The sequence below is a fragment of the Schistocerca cancellata genome, chromosome 9 (genome assembly GCF_023864275.1).
Source record: "Schistocerca cancellata isolate TAMUIC-IGC-003103 chromosome 9, iqSchCanc2.1, whole genome shotgun sequence".
Lineage (NCBI taxonomy): Eukaryota > Metazoa > Arthropoda > Insecta > Orthoptera > Acrididae > Schistocerca > Schistocerca cancellata.
Genome location: NC_064634.1, coordinates 295,574,581 through 295,598,087, shown reverse-complemented (window position 1 = coordinate 295,598,087; position 23,507 = coordinate 295,574,581). Strand labels below are relative to the sequence as shown.

The 23,507-nt window shown below is 44.9% G+C and overlaps 1 protein-coding gene across 1 annotated transcript; it reads left to right on the top strand.

Annotated features, from left to right (window-relative positions):
- Positions 1 to 18,918: 18,918 nt before the first annotated feature.
- Positions 18,919 to 23,205, top strand: LOC126100378 (POU domain protein CF1A). The gene has a single exon (XM_049910986.1). The coding sequence runs from the start codon at positions 19,236 to 19,238 to the stop codon at positions 20,784 to 20,786; it is 1,551 nt and encodes a 516-aa protein (XP_049766943.1). The 5' UTR covers positions 18,919 to 19,235; the 3' UTR covers positions 20,787 to 23,205.
- Positions 23,206 to 23,507: the final 302 nt, after the last annotated feature.

Sequence of the window (23,507 nt, the reverse complement as noted above, 5' to 3'; positions counted from 1 at the left end):
AAGCATGGACAAAGGGTTCAACGCGCCTCACACAGAAGGGGGTCTGTAACGCTCACTAATTATGAAAAGAAGCACTTTTCACCCCTTTGTGTTCAAAATGCAGGACTAAATGGTTGAAAAGAAAAGACTGTAATTTTCTCAAACTAAAGTAGTGAAAGCGAATGCAAAACATACATTTCCTTTCCGTTAATTATTCACTTTCACAGAAATGTTAACTGCCCATGATTTTTTATAATGCTTTCGAGCCAGGACTAATTTGCTAGCAGTTAAAAAGCGATAAACATCAAATCATTTAACTCATATAAATACGTAATATTTCATCTCCCTCATTACTAAAATTGATTGTACATATTCATCATATCTTTATCTTTCTTTTAGATTAAAAGACAACTTTTATTTCGCCGGCCGGTGTGACCGAGCGGTTCTAGGCGCTTCAGTCTGGAACCGCGCGACCGCTACGGTCGCAGGTTCGAATCCTGCCTCGGGCATGGATGTGTGTGATGTCCTTAGGTTAGTTAGGTTTAAGTAGTTCTAAGTTCTAGGGGACTGATGACCTCAGATGTTAAGTCATATAGTGCTCAGAGCCCATTTGAACAACTTTTATTCGCCGAAAAACGGGTTGGATGAATTATATCTGTGTGATTTTTTAATATGTAACTCCCCTTCCGCTTCCACCCTCAAGCTTTCTTCATCTGTGAAGTCACCGAGGACGAAAGTAGCCGCTGTTAGTGTTGTTTGTATCCCAAATCGTTCATTTGAATATTACGTGTGGTGAACAATTCCATAGACACTGATATATATATATATAAATGACCTAGTAGATAGTGTCGGAAGTTCCATGCGGCTTTTCGCGGATGATGCTGTAGTATACAGAGAGGTTGTAGCATTAGAGGATTGTGGCGAAATGCAGGAAGATCTGCAGCGGATAGGCACTTGGTGCAGGAAGTGGCAACTGACCCTTAACATAGACAAATGTAATGTATTGCGAATACATAGAAAGAAGGATCCTTTATTGTATGATTATATGATAGCGGAACAAACACTGGTAGCAGTTACTTCTGTAAAACATCTGGGAGTATGCGTGCGGAACGATTTGAAGTGGAATGATCATATAAAATTAATTGTTGGTAAGGCGGGTACCAGGTTGAGATTCATTGGGAGAGTCCTTAGAATATGTAGTCCATCAACAAAGGAGGTGGCTTACAAAACACTCGTTCGACCTATACTTGAGTATTGCTCATCAGTGTGGGATCCGTACCAGATCGGGTTGACGGAGGACATAGAGAAGATTCAAAGAAGAGCGGCGCGTTTCGTCACAGGGTTATTTGGTAACCGTGATAGCGTTACGGAGATGTTTAACAAACTCAAGTGGCAGACTCTGCAAGAGAGGCGCTCTGCATCGCGGTGTAGCTTGCTCGCCAGGTTTCGAGAGGGTGCGTTTCCGGATGAGGTATCGAATATATTGCTTCCCCCTACTTATACCTCCCGAGGAGATCACGAATGTAAAATTAGAGAGATTAGAGCGCGCACAGAGGCCTTCAGACAGTCGTTCTTCCCGCGAACCATACGCGACTGGAACAGGAAAGGGAGGTAATGACAGTGGCACGTAAAGTGCCCTCCGCCACACACCGTTGGGTGGCTTGCGGAGTATAAATGTAGATGTAGATGTAGATGTAAATCCTTCAGTTCATTTCAACGTCTTAGGCTTTACCCGATGAGAACATGTAATCGGAATGCGGAGCAAAATAATACATTTCCAAAATGATTCTTTCCCTCTGGAGAGGAGTGTGCCCCGTTCTAAAATTTCCTGATAGACTGAAACTGTATGCAGGGCTGGGGATCGAACACAGATGACTGCTTTTCGTAGACAGTTGTCTTACTGCACGAGCTCTGCGATTAAACCTTATCAAGAGTCGCACCTTAATAGCTCAGTCATTGGGACCATTGCACGCGAAAGCCAAGAAACCCGGTTCGAGTTCGTGTCCTGTACACAGTGATACACGGTGTCCGTACAAAACCTCACTGACTTGGAAATGCATAAATGATCCGCGAAACATAGGTATTTAAGGTTTGCGGCATCTTGTAAGGCAACTCAAGAAGTTTTGAGTATATGTTTCTCCAGAAGATTCCTTTTTGTTTGGTTCAACTGCTAAATAATTACTAGAAATGAGTGCACCACAGGAGAGAGCCCAGTGCGCGCTGTGGTGTGCGGGAATGAAATAAACGCTGCTGTCCACAGAAACTGCCGACGCGGATTTCAAAGAGATCCACCAGACATTGTGACGGTCAGGGCTTGGTATGGCATATTACTAGCCACAGGGAGTGTAAACAGAAAGTCAGGTTCTAGCAGGAAACGCACGTGTGATGAAATGATGGAGGAGACCAGAGAGACCTTCCAAAGAAGCCCATCAAAACTTCGCCGAGCATCACGAGAGCTAAAACATCCCTCTCTCAACAGTTCACAAGGTGCTGCCTAAGCAACAACGCCTAGACGCTCGTAAAGTTCAAACTGTGCAAGCCTTGAAGAGAAACAACTTGCAGCTTCGCCATGGACTTGCTGTTGAGATGTTGGAGTGGGTCGCGCAAAATCCAAGCTATCTCGGAAATGTCATTTTATCTGACGAAGCAACCTGCGCAGCATTTGCATGTGGGCTTTTGAAAGCCCCCACAGTTTACAGAAACATGTCACAGAAGGCAGCGAAAAGATGAAATTGTGGTGTGCGCTTCATGGAAGAGAACATGTTAGACCAATTTTCCTAATCGAGCAAACGGTAACAGGAGCCTTTTATCTTAACTTGCTTCGACAATTCGCTGCCCCTCAGCTTCCTCCCATGCAGCCAGATATGATCTACCAGCAGGATGGAGTTTACATTTTCATGACTTCCTTGACCGAACATTTTCACAGCGAGGACAGCACGTGATAGACCAACCAAGTGGTCACCGCGTCTATACACACATACACGCCTTTACGTGACCTTGGTGAGCTCCGCAGAAAAATTGTGGATGCAATAGTCACGATCAACCCAAATATGTCTACGCGCACATGGACGGAGATAGGGGATCGTCCAGACATTTTGCGTTTTATAAGAGGATCACATGTAGAAGTGTGGTAATGTTTTGCAAAAAACTTATTGAGCTACTTTACATGGCCCAGGAAATTCAATTATCTATGTCTCCACCTTTTAAACTACATTTGTAAACCAGGAAGATTTAATGTGGACAGCCTTCAATCTGTCAGTAGTTTTCAAATAATATTTCTTCAAATCTTACGCGCAGCAACCTCAGAGTTCTGAGAACGTTCGAACTCGTGATGCAATTCCTTTTCTTTCTTTTTTCTTCTGATCAGTCCGACTGCAAATGGGAGAGGTAAGAGGCACAGTGGTTAAGCACAGGCTCGTCTTCCAGAGGAGCGGTTTTCGTCTCCCCCTCCTTCTCATCGCCTCCCTCCTACTCCCTCCACGTTCTGTACGGTCATCGCTTGTTTCCCTAGCTGAATTCAGGCAAATGTTGGATGGTTTCTCCACGTTCAGTTCGCTGCATTTCTGTTGCGCAGACTAGTTAGTGTACAATCTCAAGAGACCAGTTTGTCGACAATACTTCAAACACAAACCTTCGTATTTACGAATAGCTTGACTATGCTCTGTATCTTACAGACGATTGAGGCAATCTAGCTTGATACGGGTTCGGATGAGGCAGGCTATACTCACGAACGGTATTTATTCTTCTGTTTATGGTGAAACACAGTGTTTTATTTATATTTGACAATAGACTATTCAGTCGCTCGTTTGACGAAATATCACTCAGAACAGTCGATCAAATTAGACCAGCCGGTCTCCGTGGCTCGAACAACAAACTTCAAATCTTCCACTTCAACAATAACAAAGTTGAGACTACTTGGATATATCACCGTCTTCATATTCACCATCAAATTCCTACGAGTGCGACATTCACCAATTTTCTTTTACTCTCCCTGAATTTCTGAGCAGCGTTTTGGTCAATGCACTTTTTGCACTTTTTGCACAAATCTGTTTATTTGTTTTGGGCGCCGTCCTGGACCGCAGTCGTTTCTAGTAATTATTTAGCAGCTGAAACAAACAAAAAGTAATTATTTGGAAACCATGTATACGCAGAACAAAATTACTCAATAAACAAACAAAACAAATCACTCAATAACCTTAGATTTCATTACTACACTCAGCGATGACGCTCGACTGCCTTTGGGATTTCACGCCTTACAGATTTTCATTATTGCTTAGCTGACCTTCGAAGGTTTCACACTTCTTGCAGCGTTAATGTGTATTCCACAGCATCTGCCGACAATTGTTTCATTATATATCTGGCTTATTTTACAAGATCTCGAATTTTGTTTGTCGGTTAGTATTTTATATTTTTATGACCGTTTCGAGAATTACACAGGCTTTACCCTGAAGCACAACTGACTCGAGAAATGACCAGTATTAACCAGCACTAAAGACATCACTGTGATTTCATGACGTGTTACAACATTTCGCAGCCTCTCGCAAAAATTTTCCAAGTGGAGGGCAGTATCTGGACGTAATATGAGGGTTTTTTTTTTTCAGCATCCAATCGATCGTGAAATGGAAACGACAGTGAAAATCAAAACTGCTTTATTTACAACATTTAGCTGCACCTTCCTCTTACTTCTCTACATAATCGCAGCCTCGACTTCCACATTTATCGTAGCGTGTACCCACTTTCCAGTACTCTCGTCACAGCAGGCAGCCGACTGCGATTTCTGCCGGATGCCTGCGCTGGTCTATAGTTCGTTGTCGGTGCCAAACTGCTGCCCTCATAGGCAGCGGTTCATGTGTGCGAAGAGATGGAGATGGGAGAGAGCCAAGTTCGAGCCGTATGGTGGGTGATCTTACTCTTCCCACCGAAAACGCTACAGAAGCGTCTTCATTCTATCTACAGTGTGCGGCCGAGAATTTGCTTGAAGAAGGACAGTTACGTTACGTGGGCTGCATGAAATCTGGTGAAACCCGTCAGCAGCATTTCACACTTGGCGGGTTCTCATTGTGGCGCTCTGAAGTGTGACGTGACGCGACGGATGGGAGACGCTGGGCAACACGTCTGCCCAATGCTTCAGCGGATTTTCACTGTGCTTCTAATTCGCGACCGTTTGGAGGTTAAGAAAAAGTAGCCCTCATATAATGGATCTACAGGTGGTGGGCGTTCTTTCACGTTTTAACAACACTAGTGAGCTTGTATAGTATAAACTAATTTTCGTCAGTTTGCTCTATCGACCACCACCAAGTATGATAATAATAAGCTTACTAAGACCCGCATTCCAGAAGATCGGGGTTCAAATGCCCATCATGCCACCCAGATATAAAAATATTTGAGGATTCCAACTGAAAAAATAAGAGTTATCTCTTGTTGTCTTTTGCTCTAATCGGGATCCTCGAATTTTATTAATATTTAAGCAAACTTGGACTAAAGGAAAAAACCTCTGGCCTTCTATGGAAGCCACCCAGTACAAATTAAGATCTGTTTGAAAAGTAAAATAATGGAAAGAGTGGACACATTCATATATTTAGACGTTAAACTATCCTTTCTGGAAGAAACAGAAAGAGCCGAAACAATCAACAGGTATACAAAGATTGTGAGGGTCTTCAGTGATGTAATTAAACCTTTCTATTTCCAGAAACACACCGGAATACTCCTTTACATGACCTCAGTAAGACGTGTCATTGCTATGGTAGCGAAACGTGGACAATAATGGCAAAAGATCCGAAAATACTCCTAGCTTGTGAATTCATAAGACGAACAGCTGGTTACACCAAACTGGATATCAAAAGAAATGCATATGCTTGAAGGAACTTTAAATGAAAACCATAATACATCATATAAAGAACTACCAAAACGGCTAGAGAAAACGCCTACAACGAACGAGCTCAAAGCTGATCCCAACATCTACGCTACATTACTACCCCAATAGTGCAAGATCGCAAGGTCAACCAATGAGGAAACGGTAGGAGAATATCTCGACGCGACCGTAACAATCGTAGAGCCCTGACACCTGGAGGGGAGAAGAAGAAGAGATGGGCTAAATAGAAAGCGTTTGAAAAAACGAAGTAACATGAACCCTCAGATTTACGTTCCCCTTGGTTTTCCTAAATCGCCTATAGCAAACGCCCTGATACTTCTTCTGGAGAACGCGAACGATTTTGTTCCCGTTATTTGAAGCATCCTGACCTACATGTGGTCTCTAACAACGTAGCTGTTAATGGAACGTTTGACCTCAGTCTTCCTTCTTTCATTCTTTCTCTCATATGTCACAAGAACAGCTCCATCGCTTGAAAGTGTTGGAAGTGAACTTTGTCTTCCCATGGATTTTATTATATTGCTCCTCTGCAACTTTTAATTTACTACCAAATTTAAATTAAAAATTAAGTTAAATTAAAAATAGTTCACATACCCCGGTTCTTACCAACGTTTTCGGGTCGATGACGACAGCTGAACTAAAGCGTTAACTAATCTTTACCAACCCGGTTTTACAAGGAAGGTACTAAGTACATCCTGTCTTACGACTTGTGTATTATATGTGGTGGGTGGTATGCACAAACCTTCCTCGTAAAACAGATTCACAATTAGTAAAAGCTGTATCAAAATCCTTAGGGTATATCTTGAGTTTAAGATTCAAATGCAAACAGAGAAAACGCGATGGGGGACTTTAATCCATGTCAATATTGTCTATGTGAAAGTAACACTGCCTACCTTTTTACGATTAAACTGCGGAACCGATATTGGTGAAATTTGGTATGAAGATGGGTTGAATTCTGAGGAAGAACTACTTTAGGAGTAGTGCAAGATATTAATTGACTTCGGGAGTATAACGCAAATTAAGGTCAAATATTTACTCTTTGACTTTTGAACTTTATAATTTTTGTGAAAATGCTTTTATTGGTTGATATGTTCTGTGGAATAGGATTTAACGTAACGAATACAATGCTTGTATAATCCTCAAAGTATGAACTCGTACTTCATTACTAATAATAAGTAAATCTGTTACGTTTCCATGACTAAACTACAGAATGTATTTTGAGGAAATTTCTAACGGAGATAACATACATAAACCCTGAGGAAGAGCACAGGCCCATTTAGAATTCCATATAAACACAGCCCACACCATGAAGGAGCCTAAAGCAGCTTCCAAGTGCCTTGTTGACGACTCGAGTTTACAACTTCGTGGGATCTGTGCCACACTCGAATCCTACCATCAGCACTTACCAACTGAAATCGGAACTTATCTGATCAGACCACGTCCGCAGCTCGTGGTGTAATGGAGAGCGTTGCTACCCTTGGATCAAGGTGTCCCGGCCGGGTTGGGGATTTTCTCTGCCCGGAGACTGGGTATTTGTGCTGTCCTCGTCATGTCATCATCATAATTACCATTCGTGACAGTGACTAGATCGGATTGGGTAAAAAAAAAATTGAATATGTAAAAATTGGGACTTGGTGCAGGTGCTGATGACCGCGCAGTTGAGAGCCCCACAAACCAAACATCATCATCATCATCGTCTGACCAGACCACGGCTTTCCAGTCATCGAGGATCCAACAGATATGGTCAAGAGCCCAGGAGACGAGCTGCGGAAGATGTCGTGCTGTTAGCAAAGCCACTCTTGCCGGTCGTCTGCTGTCATAGCTCATTAACATCTGACTTCGAAGCAATCTCCTAACAGATACGTTCGTCGTACGTCCCACATTAATTTATGCGGCTATTTCACGCAGTGATGCTTATCTGTTAGCACTGAACAACTCTACGAAACGCCACTGCTTTTGGTCGTTAAGTGAAGGCCGTCTGTCACTGCGTTGTCCGTGACGAGAGATAATGCATTACATGTGCTACTCTCGGCAATCTCTTGACGCTGTGGATCTCTGACCATTGAATTAACTAATGATTTCTTAAATGAAATGTTCCACGCGCCTAGCCCCAACTACCATTCCGTGTCCAAAGTCTGCCGCCGTGCGGCCGTAATCACGTCGAAAAGCTTTCCACGTGACTCACGTGAGTAAAAAAACACAGCTCGTCAATGCACTGTTCTTTTATACCTCGTCTACTCGATGGTACCACCAGTACACTGAGGTGATAAAAATCATGGGATACCTCCCATTATTGTTTCTAACCTCATTTGCCCGGCTTAGTGCAGCAATCCGACGTGGCATGGGCTCAAAAACTCGTTGGATATCCCCTGCAGACGTATTGAGCCATGCTGCCTCTGTAGTCTTCCATAATTCCGAAAGTGTTGCCGGTGCAGGGTTTGTGCACCAACTGCGCTCTTGACTATGTCCCATAATTGTTCGATGGGATTTATGTCGGACGATCTGGGTGGCTAATCCATTCTCTCGAATTGCCCAGAATGTTCTGATGTGGCGCATTGTCGTCCATGAAAATTCCATCGTTGTTTGGGAACGTGAAGTCTATGAATGGCTGTAAATTGTCTCCAAGTAGCCGAACATAAGCATTTCCAGTCAACCATCGGCTCAATTGGATTAGAGACCCAGTCCATTCCAAGCAATCACAGCCGACATCGTCATACAGCCACCACCAGCACCCGTAGGGACTTGTTGACTACCTGGGTCCAACGCATTGGGGGTCTGCACCGCACTCGAACCGTATTATCAGCACTTACCAATTGAAATCGGAGCTCATCTGACCAGGCCACTATTTTCCACTCGTGTAGGGTCCAACCGGCATAGTCAGGAGCCCAAGAGAGGAGCTTGTTCGCTTGTTCGCCCACTGCTTGAATACTGCTCAGCAGTGTGGGATCCGTACCAGATAGGGTTGATACAAGACATAGAGAAGATCCAACGGAGAGCAGCGCGCTTCGTTACAGGATCATTTAGTAATCGCGAAAGCGTTACGGAGATGATAGATAAACTCCAGTGGAAGATTCTGCAGGAGAGACGCTCAGTAGCTCGGTACGGGCTTTTGTCAAAGTTTCGAGAACATACCTTCACCGAAGAGTCAAGCAGTATATTGCTCTCTCCTACGTATATCTCGCGAAGAGACCATGAGGATAAAATCAGAGAGATTAGAGCCCACACAGAGGCATACCGACAATCCTTCTTTCCACGAACAATACGAGACTGGAATAGAAGGGAGAACCGATAGAGGTACTGAAGGTACCCTCCGCCACACACCGTCAGGTGGCTTGCGGAGTATGGATGTAGATGTAGATGTAGATGTAGATGTACAGGCGATGTCGTACTGTCAGCAAAGGTACTCGCGTCGGTCGTCAACTGCCATAGGCCATTAACGCCAGATTTCGCCGCACTGTCCTAATGGATACGTTGCTCGTACGTCCCACCTAGATTTCTGCGGTTATTTCACGCAGTGTTGCTTGTCTGTTAGCACTGACAACGCTACACACACGCCGCTGCTTTAGGTCATTAAGTGAAAGCCGTAGGTCACTGTGTTGTCCGTAGATCTCGGAATATTGAATTCCCTAACGATTTTCGAAATGGGATGTCCCATGCGTCTAACTACCGTTTCAAAAAAAAATGGTTCAAATGGCTCTGAGCACTATGGGACTTAACTACTGTGGTCATCAGTCTCCTAGAACTTAGAACTACTTAAACCTAACTAACCTAAGGACATCACACACATCCACGCCCGAGGCAGGATTCGAACCTGCGACCGTAGTAATCGCGCGGTTCCGGACTGAGCGCCTGAACCGCTAGACCACCGCGGCCAGCACTACCGTTTCGTGTCAGAGTTTGTTAATTCTCGTCGTGCGGTCGTAATCACGTCGGGAACCTTTTCATATGGATCACTTGAGTAAAAGTAACTGTTCCACCAGTGCATCGCCCTTTTATACCTCGTGTACGCGATACTACTGCCATGTATGCGTAACGCTATCCCACGACTTTTGTCACCTCAACGTACTCGTCTTCACCCATCACAACAAAAATACTGATAAGTGAGTGCTTTCTCAAATAGCTGTTTATAATATGTAAAGATTCTGGTCAAGCTTCGCTGCTCTCTACAGTTGCCGTAGCTGTTTACTGCTTATCCCACAAGGCACCACCTTCTGTCTACGTGACCACCTTGTTGCTCCCATTATTGCTAAGGCATGTCACTCCAAACAGCAATTACATATGGAACAGATAAAAATACATTCTCCGATGACGCAGAGACATGTAATTTAATATAAGATTCATGGGGTCGCAAATGACGGGAAATACCCTAAAAATGGATGAGAATCGTTGGACATGTACCGTCACCAGGGGACGTACCTCGCCCCACGTACAGCAGTTGGGATTGGGTGTGAAGAGATGATTGAGCAATGCAGTACTTGCATTCCAACAACAGGTGCAAATGTCGAACACCTTTTGTAAATGTGATCTGTTGTAGACATAAGAATTAAAAAATTATTGTCTTCTCTGTAACCAAATAAAAACTATTCTTATTTGGTGTTTCTTTGATTTTGTCCCTTTTTGTATTGTTAACAGAAGTCATTTAATAAAGAAAACTTAGTCCATTTACTGGTAAACAGTAACGACTCAATTCGGAAGGTTATAGTCATTTACTTGCGCTGCAATAGGGTACGTTTTTGTTGTACTCTACTTTGAAATAGACGAACGGAGACCGGTAAGTAAAATAACAAATATTACATGAATGTAAACATGTAATTGCCTAACGCAATGAAAAGTTTACTGCTTGACACATGTAAGAATTGAACCCTGAGCTCGCCGGCCGGAGTGGCCTAGCGGTTCTAGGCGCTACAGTCTGGAACCGCACAACCGCTACGGTCGCAGGTTCGAATCGTGCCCCGGGCGTGGATGTGTGTGATGTCCTTAGGTTAGTTAGGTTTAAGTAGTTCTAAGTTGTAGGGGACTGATGAACTCAGAAGTTAAGTCGCATAGTGCTCAGAGCCATTTTAATTTATTTATTTTTTTTTAAAGAAAGAAACCTGAGCTCCACGCGCTAAATTCGTTTGCGTGGGTCCAGAGTTACACAGACGTGAATACTTTGGTTTGGATGATCAAGTGCGACAGTCTGATAGTGTCAGCCGCTGCACCTGCGACGAGATATGTCATGTGGTGATCTATTTTTGGGGTATTTACCGACATTTGCGACCCCTTTTGTAAGTCACTACAGTTTCTCCTGTGATTAGTCACAAAATACAGACGGAAAAATGCGGCGAGGGATTTTAATTTGTACTACGTATAGGAGGTGTTCGATCGCGTCGTAGTATAGACCACTCTAAAGTTTGGGGCACATTTCCGTTAGTTCCTCTTCAGTGCGACGAGAGGTAAATGGCAGAGGACGTTAATTCACGATATGGCCAGACAATAGAGTTGTTAAACTACCACAGACTACAGCAGGCTATAGTAAGCAAGTGCTGAGTATGTTAATTTTCCCAGAAGCTTTGGTCAGTTAAGATCGTTACCGCGTTATTACCCGTACATTAGATGTGTTGCATACATATCGGGCGTTACATCATTTCGATAACTTTGTCTGCGTATACTATCAGCGTCTTAGAAAGAAATATATACATACATATATCTATGTATAGTTTTTAATGTAGTTTTAAAAAAAATCAAAAGAAAAACATATCAAACATCACTTCAATACTTCGTCGAGCTTATATAAAACATGTTTCTGTTATTCATAAACAATTTTTCCACTTATCCTTCATAATATACAACTCTTGCCTTTGATCATGATGATGAACCTTCGACTGACTTCAAAATAACAACAATAACTATATAATTTTTTTTGTATGTACATGTAAACTGTAGTTGCATCAAAAGTAACTGTTTTGGTTACATCACAATGCAACATTCACGTACTAAAATATTTTTTTACTGATAAAATGCAATTTGCATTTTGTAAGGATATGGGGTAGCACTGACCGATATACGGCTTTAATTATGTGCAAAAGGAACAAACAAACAAAAAGCAAAGAGAAGTGCTCTGCTCTCAGTTTCTCTCTCGCACGTTCATTGTTTCTTTCCCTGCCAGTGCACCAATACTACCGATGGTGCTACTATTTACTACGGCATCGATGTACTGTGCCAAAACTATCGAAATGCGGTTTCGGTAGAGCGCTACCGTACCAGAGAGCCAGAACAGTATCGTTGATAAAGTAACAATTGACAGTTAAATTATTGCTGAAACAGTTAAATTATCGCTGAAACAACCGGTTTTCTGTTAAACTGTTTCTTTTTTTCAAAAGCAATTTACCGAATTGTTAAAATCGCTCAAAATAACTGGATTCTAAAAAAAACGTATTTTCAGTTTTTTGTTCCTATTACTTACGGAGAAATCTAGCAAAGACTGAAAAATCTTAACTACCTCAGTTTCAAGACACATAGAATATAAATATTAAATTAAATAGGTAAATAAAAGAAAACTTAGCCCGTCCACCGTTGGCTGCCTATCTCGAAAATGGATAAGTGGTTGACTACCACAAAAAATCAGCAGCATTCTCGTATTGATTCTATTCGTTTTAAACTCTGCCCAAGAATCATGTTGTAATCGGTGATCCATATTACTATCTGGATATTACTAAGAGGCACTGCTAAAGGGTAAAAAAAGAAGTTGAAGAATTGAATTTGTCCATTTTCATGGGGTGCAACCATATAAATACACGTGACGTAGACACAGGCGGTAGATAAGCAGCTTACTATTTAATTTACACTCTCAATGAACTGCTAAGTTTTATATTTTCTTCATGTACTATGTCGCAAGTTTCTTGTGGCCCCTCCTATATTTATTCCTTTAAAGCAAGTGAAGTATTGTACTTCACTGATAGCGCGCTTCGTAAAATGCTTCCGGACTAGGGATAGTGCCATTCTGTTACACAACTGATATCCGACCACGACAGTCCGTATAGATCAGAGGGGGCAAGTCTTACACACTGCATTTACGTGGGTACCATCTGATAGTCTATGCCAGGACGGTACTTTATTGTCATTAATGTCTCAGCAGTGGCGTACCATTTCTTATGCCAAGTCTCTTTCCTTGGTTTCTGTCGACATTGTTATTAAAATAGCATTGATAACTTTTCCCTTTTTATATAATAACGCAATATTGCAAACCAATGCAAATCTTAAAATAAAAATTACTCGTTTTTTTTAAAAAAAGTTCTTTTTTACCCAGGTATTAGTAAAAAATAAAAACATCTGTTATAAGCGAGACCAAACAAATACCCACAAATAACGATTATTCAGAACTAAAATACCGGTATCGGTTTTAACCGGTCGATTTTTCCCATTCCTACCAGCTACCTACGGTGCGTGCTGCTGTCTCCTGACGTTAAGGACTTTTGTAACATACTGCCGCCAGATGGGGAGTGAGTAAGGCGGGAAATAAAGATAACTCAGTTCTGCGGAGGTATTGACTATGGACGATACATTTCTTCGCAAGCCAGACGTTTGTGTGGGTGTAGAGGTGTAGTTTCGTACAGGGGAGGGAAGATATTTGGGTTGTCCGCATGCTATGGTGGACACTGATAGCTTTTCCCATTTTCTGTAATAATGCAGCATTTCAAAGCAATGCAAATTTTACGAACAAAACTTACTCGGTCTTCAAAAAAGGTTTAGATAAAAATGAAAAGTTTCAGCATTGCTGCTATGGCTAATTGATTTCAGGCTCAATTGTTAGGAAAAAGTAAAAACAGCTGTTATAGGCAAGACAAAATAAATACCAAAAAATACCAGTTATTCAGAACTAAAATACCGGTATCGGTTTTAACCGGTCGATTTTTCCCATTCCTACCAGCTACCTACGGTTCGTGCTGCTGTCTCCTGACGTTAACGACTATTGTATCATACTGCCGCTAGATGGGGAGTGAGTAAGGCGGGAAATAAAGATAACTCAATTCTGCGCTGCGGAGGTATTGACTATGGGCGATACATTTCTTCACGAGCCAGACAATTGTGTGGATGCTGAGGTGCAGTTTCGTACAGGGGAGGGAAGATATTTGGGTTGTCGGCGTGCTATGGTGGACACTGATAGCTTTTCCCATTTTCTGTAATAATGCAGCATTTCAAAGCAATGCAAATTTTACGAACAAAACTTACTCGGTCTTCAAAAAAGGTTTAGATAAAAATGAAAAGTTTCAGCATTGCTGCTATGGCTAATTCATAATTAATTCGTGTTTTCAAGCCCAAAAAACACCTGTTACAGTGAAAAGACCCGTTACAGGCGAGACAAAATAAATACCCAAGAAATACCGGTTATTCAGAACTAAAATACCGGTATCGGTTTTAACCGGTCGATTTTTCCCATTCCTACCAGCTTCCTACGGTTCGTGCTGCTGTCTCCTGACGTTAACGACTATTGTATCATACTGCCGCCAGATGGGGAGTGAGTAAGGCGGGAAATAAAGATAACTCAGTTCTGCGCTGCGGAGATATTGACTGTGGGCGATACATTTCTTCACGAGCCAGACAATTGTGTGGATGCTGAGGTGCAGTTTCGTACAGGGGAGGGAAGATATTTGGGTTGTCGGCGTGCTATGGTGGACACTGATAGCTTTTCCCATTTTCTGTAATAATGCAGCATTTCAAAGCAATACAAATTTTACGAACAAAACTTACTCGGTATTTAAAAAGGGTTTAGATAAAAACGAAAAGTGTCAGCACTGCTGCTATGGCTAATTCATAATTAATTCGTTTTTTCAAGCCCAAAAAACACCTGTTGCAGTGAAAAGACCCGTTACAGGCGAGACAAAATAAATACCCAAGAAATACCGGTTATTCAGAACTAAAATACCGGTATCGGTTTTAACCGGTCGATTTTTCCCATTCCTACCAGCTTCCTACGGTTCGTGCTGCTGTCTCTTGACGTTAACGACAATTGTGTCATACTGCCGCCAGATGGGGCGTGAGTAAGGCGGGAAATACAAATAACTCATTTCGGTGGAGGTATTGACTATGGGCGATACATTTCTTCACAGACAATTGTGTGGGTGCTGAGGTGTAGTTTCGTACAGGGGAGGGAAGATATCTTGGTTGTCGACGAGTTGTGGCTCCGCTGATAGTTTTTCCCAAGTCATATAATAGTGGAATATTTCAAATCCGTGCAAATTTTACTTATAGAAATTTACTCGTTTTTTTTAAGGTTTTAGTTAAGAACGAAAATTTTTTAGTACTGCTGCTAAGGCTAACTGATATTTCGTTTTTTTACCCAGTTATTAGTAAAAAGTACAAACATCTGTTATAAACGGAATCAAACAAATACTGAAAAAAACCGGTTACTCAGAACTAAAATACCGGTATCGGATGTAACCAACCGGGTCTTCGAATCCCTTCCAGCTACTTAAGGTTCGTGCTGCTATCTCTTTCGGGTAAGGCGGGAAGTACGAATAACCGAATAACTCGTATCAGTGGAGGTAGTGACATTGAGCGATACATTTCTTCGGCAGCCAGACGTCTGTGCTGATGTAGAGGTGTAGTTTCGCAGAAGGGGAGGGCAGGTATCTGGGTTGTCGGCGTGTTGTGGCGGGGTCAGTGCTTCTTTAAGCTGCGTCGTGCGTACGGCCCGAAAGGGAGAGTTGTGTGCGCGGTGCGTGATCGCGCATGTGTTAGCGGGCAGCTGACTCGCCCTTAAAGAGGACCGCCGCTCTGCGCCGCTCGCCACCCGGTCGATACGCCACGAGGGCTCGCGGCAGAGCAGCCGAGCAGCCGAGCAGCCGGAGAGGACGGCTCCCGGCAGCCATCACAGCGCTGGGCCGGCCGGCGCGCCCTCTCCCTCCGACTTCGCCTCGATTCGAGCTCGACTCCTTTTCGATCTAACATCGATATTCGGCTGTTATACCGTAGTTCAAATGACACTGCTACTGACGTTTCGGAGAATCGAGGGGTAGGGCTTTGAAGCCAGCCAATTATAATCCCTTCTCAGCTGCCACGTGTTCGTCGTGTTGCCTGTTTTGTGGGTACGCGTAAAACCATCAACAATGATCTTCTCTGCAGACTCGGCAACTGTGCGCTGTTTGGCAAGTAGCAGAGAGGTATCTTGCAGGAGTAAAGCTGTGACGGCCGACGGTCATAGATAAAAGCTCTCCTCGTGAAACGCTCCGGCACACAGTTTTAATTTTCCAGGAAGTATATATAAGTCTATATATAAGTCTATATATTTATTTTACAGTTCTGTACAACACTTTCGTAAGCTGCACATTTAAAAACCGCATTTGAGCCCAAGATGGGTTCGAACGAAGTGATTTTATTTGAACCACACAGCCTACTTAACAAATCTGAAAGCAATTTCAACCCTATTCTGAAAATTATTCCCGAGTTAATGTTATATTTACTTCTTACGAAGGAATTTTCAGCTTTCAAGCCAACACACATGCCAACACACACACACACACACACACACACACACATATATATATATATATATATATATATATATATATATATATATATATATATATATATATATACATTCGTTTGCTGCTGTGTACCTTAAGATGGGATCGAACCCGCCTCCTCGGTTTATGAGCCAGTGCCATTGCCTCTTCCCAATAACTTCCACGAATGAGCTGCCCTGCACAAACTTGTTGACTCCTTCTCTAAATATTCTGGAATCTTTTGACTTTGTGGTCCACATGGAAGATAATATTTACTGATTCCCTGGCAGTACCATCAATTTTCCAACACTTTCAGGACGTTTGAGACTATTCAGTAGGTAAGATCCCTATTAAGTCATTGACAAATTTCCTTTCCTCTGTCAAGCGACATGTAGTGCTGATTTTCTTCCCTTTTATTACACAATTTAATAACAGAGTTTTTAAGAAGGTAATCTTCAAAATTTCGAGTGGAGTCCGCATTAGTGCAGCAGTAACTTCATTGTAACGGGTGCCTGATGACGCCATTCTGATCAATGAGATGTATAGCACTGCAGTGCAGGAAACAGAAATTTAAAAACCGTTTTTGTGGCACGTCTTTGCTTGACTAAAGTTTTCAGTGTCTTAGCAAAGCTCTTATAAGATTTCGCATCGACACGGATTTAAGTTCGTAAAAATTCGAACAGAGCGTCGTATGATTTTGGGTTCAGTGTTGGAGTGCTTGCAAGCATTTAATGAACTCATTGCTTCCATTCTCTGGTAGGCCCCTATGTACATATCAGACAGTGCGTGTCACAAAATAAAATGAGCCTAACACTCCAGTCGTAATACAGATGTGGGATTCATGAGGCCTTGTGAACAGCTAAAACGAAACATATTTTATTGAAAGTTTAAAGAGGAATGTTGGCCGTCACCTGCGTGGTGAAAATAAAGACATTTGCGAACTTGTTAACAGCAGCTGTTGACATGCATTAGTAAAATGAGTTTGGTTTCCGTCATCTTGTGCGGTTAAAATCCATTGTCAGACATCCATACTGTATTTAGGGCCATCAATGAACTCCAGGGACTATTTGCTGTAAGACTCAGTTTCCAGTAAGATTTTTAGTTCATTAGTGTGACTGAAATTGTCATTTGAAACTTCAAGCAAACACATAGCCTTGTAGGACGAGGAAGCACTTTTCCAGCAATAGCAGCACTATCACAAAAGGCTTCAACTTAAAATAAACAGCGTGTTTCTGTATTCTTGTTATCAAGCCCCAACCACTCTGCGCTAGGTAGCCACAAGTTTGAATAAAAAAAATCTTTTCGTAAGAGAATTTTTTTTAGCGTTGAAGGAATAAACATAAAGACTAAAATAACATGCCCCACTAGCTAGCAAATTTTGTATGAAAGAGCTGTAGTGATTTACCACGACCCACGAAAAGGGACTGAGCAGTTCTAAACTTAATTTTCCATGCAAAAATATTTGTATGCAAGGCAAAGTGCCTAAAAAGCGAATTATTTCAGCAGGTTTATTCTTACAATAGAGGGAAAACAACAACCAGTCACCGTTAATAACACTATTTCTTAAATAAATAGCGCCATTACCGGTTTAGAACAAAAAGTTTCAACAGTAGAGGGCTGTTCACGTTTAAATTTACATACAGATTACCCTGTACGTGCGACCATAGCTGATTTTCGTTCTGGCGAAACTTCCTTTGGTGTTGTCGCTCTTTGCTGTAGACACCTCCACCACAAGAAATTCTGCCACACCGAGAATGAGCTACTGCTATATATACAACATAAGCTACATATAATTAGAAAAGTGAACCGCAATCTAATCATGAACCTGTCTCCTCGAAACTGGTAACGGCGTTATTTATTTTTAATAAATAGCTGGTTGCTATTTTTACTTTATTGCAAGAAGTAACCTGTATTTTTAAACAGCCACAGTCTGTTTTCGACAAAATAGCTCTTTAATTAGTTTCAAATTCTCTGGAAAAACAATTAGGTGCCAGTTCACAGATATCTGCTATCACGGTTGTTCCGTTGCAATGAGGTATTGAATGAATATTTTGGTGGTTGAAATACGGGTGAAACATGTCGATCCAAGCGTTACCATTTTCTCAGTTATTTCGTCTAAGTTCTTTTAGTGCTGTTGTGGAGCTTCCGTAAGCTTATTGCCACGAGCAATAAGGCGTGTCGTATTGGCAGGTTAGATAGATCGAACAGGAAATGGGAAAAGTAAGTTTTGCACTTGTGTGTAGACATTACATTCCTGATTCGGCCGACAGAGAGGAAAGCGATGCGTTACGCTCCGGGATGAACTGCAAATCTGGTTTGGCGGGACAGGCGGCGCGACCTGGCGGCCAGGGAGGGAGCGACGGACTGCGGCGTGGCGCGGCGCGTCCTGCCCCCACGCCCGCAGCGCCGCGGCGCCGGGGGCGGGGCCACCGCCGCCCGCCCTCCAACCACGCGCCGACGCCCACGTGACGTCACGCGCCGCTACAGCCGGCCAATGGGCTGCGTGCGCACCCAGCTGCCAGGAGGGGCGGGAGGCGGTCGAACGGACGCTGCCGAGGTGAGCCGAGCGGTTCCGAGCGCGTCCGAGACGCAGCGGCAGCTCTCGGCTCAGTCGACGAGGCGTAGCGCCCGACAGCAGCAGTGTGAGAGAGAGGAGTCGCAGTCGTAGTCGTTTCGAGAGCTGTCGTGCAGTCGCGTCACGCCGCGCCGCGTACCGTGGAGCCGGATCGGGTCGGAGGGCGCGGAGAGCGAACGCGGAGTCTTACAACGCATGAGCCACGGCGACCCCAGCCGTGCCGTGCGTCGGTTTCGTCTGGCGCGCTAGTGCGCGTGAGCGGGACAGCGACCCGGACAGCGCGCTGGGAGGCGGAGGGTGGCTCGCCCGCGCGGCGGCCCCCCGCTACATGGCCACCACGACCTACCTGCCCGCTAGCACGGGGCTCGCGCAGGACATCGACGGCGGCGGAGCGTCATCGGGGGCTATGAACATCGCCGGAGGGTACCATAGCTCGTCCCCGCGCTCCGGCGACAGCGGAGGCGGCGGGGGCGGCGGAGGCGGCGCCGCCGAGGTCAAGTACCTGCCACCGCACCAGCAGCACCACCACCAGCAGCAGCAGCAACAGCAGCAGCATCACGCCGTAGCCAGCTCGCCGTCGCCCACGCTGTCGCACAATCCTTGGGCGAGCCTGGGTCCCGCGCCCGGACCGGGCCCCGGCCCCGGGCAGGACCCGTGGGGCGGCATGGTGGCGCACCACCATCACCACCACCACCACCATCAGCCGGATATCAAGCCGCCGCCCACGCAGCAGCAGCAACAGCAGCAGCAGCAGCAGATGTCGTGGCACGCGCCCGTCGTGTCCGCAGCCGCGGCGCAGTACTTGGCCCAGAGCGGGGGCGGCGCGGGCGGCGGAGGCGGTGGCGGTGGAGGCGGCGGCGGCGGCTCCGGGTCACCGCTGCAACACCACTACCACGCCGCCATGAACGGCATGCTGCACCCGCAACAACTCCACTCGCTACGCGAAATGCAGAACCACAGCCCGGTGGCGGTTGGGCTGCACCACCACGTAATGGGCCACCACGGCGGCCACCACCTGCACCACCCGGCGGCGGCGCACCACGTCACGCACCACGCGACGCACCACGCGCCGCACCACCTGCACCACTCGGTGGGCGGCGGCCACCACGGGGACCCGCGCGCCGGCAGCGGGCCCGGGGGCGGCGGGCCGGGTGACCCGGGCCCCGGCGGCGGCGGCGGGCCCGGCGACGAGGACACGCCCACCTCCGACGACCTGGAGGCGTTCGCCAAGCAGTTCAAGCAGCGCCGCATCAAGCTGGGCTTCACGCAGGCCGACGTGGGCCTCGCGCTCGGCACGCTCTACGGCAACGTCTTCTCGCAGACCACCATCTGCCGCTTCGAGGCGCTGCAGCTCAGCTTCAAGAACATGTGCAAGCTCAAGCCGTTGCTGCAGAAGTGGCTCGAGGAGGCCGACTCGACGACCGGCTCGCCCACGTCTATCGACAAGATCGCGGCGCAGGGCCGCAAGCGCAAGAAGCGTACGTCCATCGAGGTGTCGGTGAAGGGCGCTCTCGAGCAGCATTTCCACAAGCAGCCCAAGCCGTCGGCGCAGGAGATCACGGCGCTCGCGGACTCGCTGCAACTCGAGAAGGAGGTGGTGCGCGTGTGGTTCTGCAACCGGCGCCAGAAGGAGAAGCGCATGACGCCGCCCAACACGCTGGGAGAGGGCGGCATGCTGGAGGCGGGCGGCCCCGGGGGCGGAGGGCCGGGCGGGCTGCCGCCGCCCCCGCACGGCCACTACGGAGGACCCGGCGGGCCACCCCCGGGCCAGCCGGCCGACCTGTCGCCCATGGGCCCGCAGCAGCACGGCCACTCGCACAGCCCGCCCATGCTGTCGCCGCAGGCCATGCCGACGCACCAGAGCCTCGCGGCCCACTAGCACATCGCCTAAGGCCGGCTCTTCCGGCACGCCTACTACTGGCCGTAGGCGCGCCGGAGCTCCTGCCCGCGAGCAAGCAAGCAAGCACCCCCGGCGGACGCGTCCGCCACCGACCGGCCAGGCCCAGCGAACCGGACTGACGCCGCGACTCGCTAGCACGGACTACTTGCCCCCCCTCTGCACATAACCCAGTGTACATACTAATCCTAGTTGGAGAATCTATATACATAAATATATATTATATATATTATACGCGCGATGTGGACACGGCCGCGTGGTGCGGAGCGGCACACAAGCCTAACACACACGAGTGTACGATGTTCCAATATTTGTATATTCAGGATCTTAAAACAAAACAAAAAAATACGAATGTATAAATATATTTGCGACAGAGCTCTTTTTTAAACAAACGAACAGACACTGGTGAGGGGTGAGGACGGACGAACGCAGACGACCACCCGCGCGCTCGCGACCCCTCGGCAGCTGCAGCAGACCAGCGAGCGTCCACCGGCAGCGCAGCGACGACGCCCTGCGTCGCCGACCCCCTCGACGCCAGGGACTTCTCGCCGCGTCGCCACGGCGTCCTTCCCCCACGTCGACCAAGGTAGGAACCAAACCAGAGGCCGACGAGTGTCTACCCGTGTGAGTGTGCACAGCGTCAAGAACCGCTGGGAGAAAAGAAAAACAAAACAATTAGTGCAGCGGTTATTCTGTTGTTTTTTTAATGAAAAAGGAAAAAAATCAAAAGGTGTAAACCGTAAAAAATACTAAAACAGCGAAAAACCAGCCAAATAAACATGAATGGTGTTGTTCTTTTGCAGGAAATAAATGATAAACCGGTGAAATAATTATACGTACCTACAATAGTGTCCTATTTGCACGTGTTGTTTCCTTATACATGATTAATAACAAACAAACAAAAAAAGTTACGGTGAATATTTTTACTACCCGGAAAGTACACGAATCTCGCGAAGTAATGAGTGTAATAAACGTAGACGACGAAGACGTCAAGCTAGAGTGTTTTTGCGGTTGTTTAGTTTTTAGCTTTTGTTTCCCTCGTAGGGTTGCACTGAATGATCGTTTTTCTTTTCTTTCTTCCTACGTCGAATATACAAAAATAAATAGCAGAGCCTGCGATGTCGGTAGCACGGATTTGAGATATGAGTCTCTGAGCTCCACAAGAAATGAGTTTGTCTCTCATACCGGACATCCATAAAAAAAATTGCGTTTCTCGTCGTTAGGCCTAAACTCGAGAGACTTGAAGTCATATCAAATGCGAGACGCCCCACGGTTTCTTCGTTTTAGGAGCTACCGTTCTCGCTTGCTAGGAAGAGAGTAATAATATCGGAGAATTAAAAGTAAGAATAACGAATCGATGTTTATGAATCCGGTGATCTATCTTCAAAATTCATCCCCACAACAAACATTTCTGTAAGACCGCCACTCATGCAGTCTTCTACATACAATGTGAGCGTAACTAGTTTACTTCTTACTTCCTTAAACTTAAAATTAGACACACGCGCTTTCAGATGAAATACATGCGCAGGCGCTTTTTGCTACAAAAGCATACATCCCGTTCGGGAGTTTACGCGCTCATCTTCCCTGCTACTGTACATACGCAGTTTCTCTAAGTGCTACCAGATCGATTTTCTTTTGTTTGTTGTCGAGCAATAAACGTGAGCAATCCCTACGGAGTCCATAACGAGCTACTAGTCCCTAACTACGTCATATACACAAATGTGTAGCTAGCTCTAACCTTCGTTTCCGAGTTTTTACTTTGCCGTGCTCGGGAAAAGATGGCATTGATGGTGTGTTCGAATGACTGTACTGGAATTGTGTTCAAAGAGCAGTCCCGAACAAGTATTTTAAGAAACAAAGAAAAAAGAAACAAGCAGAGACCCATATATCTTTTACACGAATTGGTACCGCACCGGAATTTTTTGTGAAACAAAAATATTACAGCATTTGAGTGCTCAAATTACCGTTGCTTTTGTCTGTAATAAAAGGAATAACGAAGTTACTCGATCACTACCTTCCTGCTGACATCCAAGCGGAAGAACGAGTAGTCTTGTTTATGCAACACAACCTGGCTATACAAATTATTAATTTCCTGTACACAGCCGGTAGATGCCAGAATACACTGATTGCATGTAAACTAGAACGAGCCGTCTCATCTTTGTTACTCAGTTGATTGTATATTTTATTTTTGTTTGTTTCTTAATTCCTTTCTTTGGAAGTAAAACTGAAGATGGATCAACATCTTATTATATTAAAATTAAAAATAATAGCCTATTATGATATACAACTTTTCTGTAAGTAGACCGAAATATTTCCTATTGTATACTGTCCTTGACTCAAGAACACAGAACGAATCGTCAATAAATTACAAGTGGCAAGTGTTTGTCATATGAAAAGAAAATTTCTCATGGTCTGTTTATTGATAAAAGCCAAATAATTCCATTACCGTATCATATGAAATCAAACTGAGGAAGATAGGAATGTTGAACGTATAACATTGGTGTTTATTTTATTCGTTATCGGCGTATCAGACTTAAGATTTCACCACCATTCGCATAAATGTAAACAAATAACATGAAAATCTTTTATTACGGTTGTTATTTTCGCGTAGAAGAGCTTCCTGCAGATATATCAGATTTATTTATGAAGTTAGTTGTGACAAAGATTAGTGATGTGCTACGGTTCCTTTCTTATTCGGAGGAT